This window comes from Octodon degus, unplaced genomic scaffold (genome assembly GCF_000260255.1).
Source record: "Octodon degus isolate 3935 unplaced genomic scaffold, OctDeg1.0 scaffold00076, whole genome shotgun sequence".
Taxonomy (NCBI): Eukaryota; Metazoa; Chordata; class Mammalia; order Rodentia; family Octodontidae; genus Octodon; species Octodon degus.
In genome coordinates, this window is record NW_004524652.1 from 6,114,565 (window position 1) to 6,118,946 (window position 4,382).

At 43.2% G+C, this 4,382-nt stretch overlaps 1 protein-coding gene across 6 annotated transcripts in view; it reads left to right on the forward strand.

Moving 5' to 3' along the window:
* Mphosph9 (M-phase phosphoprotein 9) overlaps nt 1-4,382 on the forward strand; it is an 81,142-nt gene that overhangs the window by 52,825 nt on the left and 23,935 nt on the right. For all 6 annotated transcript variants that reach the window (XM_023720615.1, XM_023720616.1, XM_023720618.1 and 3 more), the window contains 2 exons: nt 1,780-1,827; nt 3,271-3,335. In XM_023720615.1, coding sequence (XP_023576383.1) covers nt 1,780-1,827; nt 3,271-3,335 — 113 coding nt within the window. The remainder of the gene's footprint in view (nt 1-1,779; nt 1,828-3,270; nt 3,336-4,382) is intronic.

A 4,382-nucleotide genomic window follows, 5' to 3' on the forward strand; every position in this document is an offset into this window, starting at 1 on the left:
GATCAGTCATAATAATTCACTGTGTCAAAACCAAGAAACTTATATTCATATAATTAGAATTCTCAAAGTAGAAAGGTGTAGACATGTTTTGTCTTTTTGAGGCAGGATCTCACTGTGTAGCTCAGGGTAGCCTTGAACTCAGAGTCCTGCGGGCTGTGTTGCATGCTTGGGCCACCACGCCGGGCTGATTTCTCTAGTGTTACTGCATTAGTTCTTCTGGTTAACCTTTCACTTAAATGTCTGTTTTATACCGACTTCTATGGGACTTCGCCAGGAACCTGTGGTCAGGACTGCCTCACCCTGCCCTGCCGTCCTCTCACCATGGCTTCCAGCTGGGGCGCCTCCCTCCCCTCTGTGGCCCTCTGTCTAGGCCCTGATCTTGTAGTAGCCCCTTCTCCCTGCTAAGGCCCTTTTGCATGTCCTCCCTGCCACTTTAAAAAAAAAAAACAAAACAACCCAGAGTCTTACTAAATCTGTTACTCAGACTGGCTCGAATTTATGATCCTCCTACTTGAGCATCCAAGAGTTCTGGGATCACAGCGGTACACCACCATGCCTGACTGTTTGCTTTTCTGTCTTTCTTTTTTTATGGCATCACAAATTGAACTCAGGGCCTCACGCTTGCCGGGTAGGTCCTGTGCTGGTGAGCTGTATCCCTGGTATCTGTTCACTTCTCTCCCAGGCCCTCTGTTTGCTTCTTTTAAGTGATCTTTTTATTTAAGTATCTTACTTGTTATAGATACCACTTTGGTCTTCTCCATTATTTTTTTTTTCATAGTTAATTTGGTAAGATCTTCAGATAAAGAAGAGAATGATAAATCTGCCTTCTCTAACTAGAGATCTCAATATATGTATTTTTAAAGTAAATTAATTATATTACATCACTTATAATTAGTTGATTGTATCACATTCTTATGCATTGTATGATATGATATAATAGATATTACATTGTATATTGCACTGTACTTTTATTCTGTAGAGCTTATTTATTTATTTATTGGCAGAACCGGGGATTGAACTCAGGCCCTTGTGCTTGCCAGGGAAGCGCTCATTCCACTGAGCCATCTCCCCAGCCCCCTGTAGTGCTAATTTAGCAAAACATAGTATGTAACAATTCAGGCCAGACATGGTGGTATATGCTTGTGATGGCAGCACTGTGGAGGAGGCTGAGGCAGGAGGATCATTAGATTCAAGGCCATCCTGGATTGATAGTGAGTTGAAGGTCAGCCTGAACTACCTAGCAAGACCTGGTCTCAAAAAAAAAAAAAAAAAAAGTAATTACATTAAGGGAATTGAATGATACATTATTTTTACTTTTTGAAGTAATTTTAATGCCTGGCATGCTGGCGCATGCCTGTAATCCCTTGGGAGGCTGAGGCAGAAAGGTTGCTGTGGGCTCTGAGGCCATCCTGGGCTATGTAGTGAGTTCAAGCCAAGCCTACACTACATAGCAAGACCCTGTCTCTCACACACACACAAAAATTGCAAGAATAATATCAGGAATCATGTGTTAGCACATCAATCATTATGTGTTAGCAACATTTGTGGGTTAGCCATTTCTTTTTCATGATGTTGACAGGTTTTTTTTTTTTTTTTTTTTTTTTTGGTAGAACTGGGGATTGAACTCAGGCCCTTGCGCTTGCCAAGCAAGTGCTTATTCTACTGAGCCATCTCCCTGGTTCCACGCTGACAGTTTTGAGAGGTGGGGCTTTTAGCTTTTAGACTGTCTGTTGTCTGCCATCGTGTTTAATTCTGTGGTGCACTTGTCGTTCTTTGTAGCTCCTGGGAGAGTATGAGTCTCTGGGAAGAGAACATGGACGAGTGAAGGTAACAGCCCGGCTCCTGTGCTGGATTTCACGTGGGGACAAAAGTGCTGGGCTGGCGTGAAGGGACCGGACCCCTCTCCTTCTCTCCACCCCTCACTCTGACTGGACTGCTTGTTCATCGTGTGGTTGATACCCTAGTCCTCAAGTTTCTCCCTGCTTACCTCACAAGTTAGATTAGCTAGTTCATTTAATGAGCATTCTTAAATGCTTATTGCATTGAAGATGGATTGAGAGTAACGTAGGGCACCATACAGGTGCAATTAATTGTTTAGTAGCTTAAGTATAAGTTCTTGGTTTCAAAACCTTAGTTTTTTTTGCGGGGCTTTATGAGCTTATTATGTTAAATTTCTTAAAAGTCTATTTGGAGCCTACATGTTTGAATGGGTAAAACCCTGTAATAGCACTACAGGCAGGTAGGAACCTCGCACATCTTGCAGCTGGCATGCAGTCTTTGTGGCTGGCCCTGCAGAGCAGGTGGAAAGGCCAGCCCGCCAAAGGCTCCGGGATTCAGGAGCGAATCACATTGTCATCAGAAGTATTTCTTCTATCCTTCTTGCTGAGCTGTTGATCAGATTTGTGGTCAAAATCTGAGTCTTTAGCAGTGGATTGTTCTTAACTAAGCAAAGAATAATGGGCTTCAGTATCTCACAGAGGACTTTAGCAGAATGACTTGTACAGGTCTGTGTTTTGCCCTCTTGGTCTTTTTCTCTTATGATCTGTCTTGGCTCTGCTCAACCCCATACTTGCTGAGTATCTGCTTAATTTGTAGCCAGCTGGTTTGGCCTTAGATTAGTATTGTGTTATGTACTTTTTTTTTTTTTTTAAGATAAAGTCTTTTTTTTTTTTTAATTTTATGTATTTGGTACAGGGTCTCATTACAGAGCTCAGACTTGTAGTGTTTCAGCCTCCCTATTGCTGGGATTACAGGCGTGTGCCACAATGACCAGTCTTGGAGGCCAGTTTAGAGCGGCATGGCACATGGTACCAGGGATTAAACCCAGGTCCTTGCCCTTGACTAGGCAGGTGCTTCTACCATTGAGCTATCTCCATGGCCCTGACATAGGGTCTTATTTGTAGTTCAGGCAGGCGCCTTTGCTTGTTTGGTTTTTTTGTGGCACTGGGGATTGAACTCAGGACTCAGGACTTGGGACCTTGCACTTGCCAGGCAAGCACTTATGCCATTGAATTATATCCTGGGCCCCTTAACTTTGTAGTTTAGAGGGACTTGAACTCACTGTGTAGTTCAGGATGACCTTGAACTCTGGCAGTCCTCCTGCCTCAGCCTTCTGAATGCTGGGATTATAAGAGGGTACCATCGTACCCAGCTGTGTTACAGACTTTGATTTTTTTTTTTTTTTTTTTTGGCAGAACTGGGATTTTGTATTAAGAGGATAAATAGGGCTATGTATTTTGAGTTGTCTGAATTTTTTCTTTATTTTTACAGGATGTACTAAATACAACGGAAAACAAATTGCTTGATGCACATACTCAGATTTCTGACTTGAAAAGGTAAAGTTGTTTTACTAATAAGGAAATACCTCATTTTTAAAAAAGCGTCTATATTGAAGATGATAAAAAGGATGATTTTCTTCAGATTTTTATTTTATTTTTTTAAAGAACTTTATTTGTGTGTGTGTGTGTGTGTGTGTGTGTGGCCAGCTCAGCCCACCAGGGGGCGGGGCTGGCTGGCATGTGGTGCTGGGGGATTGAACCGCGGTCCCTGTGCTTTGCTAAGCTTGTTCTAAGTAGGTGCTTTAGACCACTGAGCCATCTCACCAGCCCTCTTCAGAATTTTAAAGCAGTGTGAGATTTAATTTTATCCTAATCTTTCCTTGGCATGGACATATATTTGATTTTAGCCAAAGGAGTTTTTAAAAAAAATTGTATGGTGCTAGAAGTAGATCCCAGGGACTCGATCACTCTAGGCAAGTAATCTACTGGTCCCCTCCCTCTTCCTTCTCCAGCCCTGAATTTTTGGGTAGACTGCATTGGTGGTTGTGCCTTGGAGGTACACATTTCACCAAGCATTAGGTGTAGCATAGATAAGATCTAAATGATAGGCAGTCACTGTAAGAATTTTAGGAAGCAGTCTGAACCTGGTGCGGTGGCCTAGGCCTATAGTTCCCACACTTAGGAGGCTGAGGTGAGAGGGTTGCTGAGAGTTCTAGGTCAGCCGGCGCTACACAGTGAGAACCTGTCAAAAAAAAGAAGTGAGGGCCGGGAAGATGGCTCAGTGGAATAAGCGCTTCCTTGGCAAGCACAAGGGCCTGAGTTCAATCCCCAGTTCCACCAAAAAAAAAAGAAGTGATCTTGTTCAGTCAGTTGGGCTGCAGGTGTCAGTGTAATTCACGGGTAGAGCGCACACATAAGCGTGTGCCAGGCCCTGGGTTCTGTCCCAGTACTGGGCTGAGGTGGAGGTGGAGGAGGCAACATTCTTTTTTTTTTTTTTTTTTTAAAGTTTAGTTTTTGTTTTTGTTTTTTTTTAGTGTGTGTGTGTGTGTGTGTGTGTGTGTGTGTGTGTGGCCAGCTCAGCCCACCAGGGGGCAGGGCTGGCTG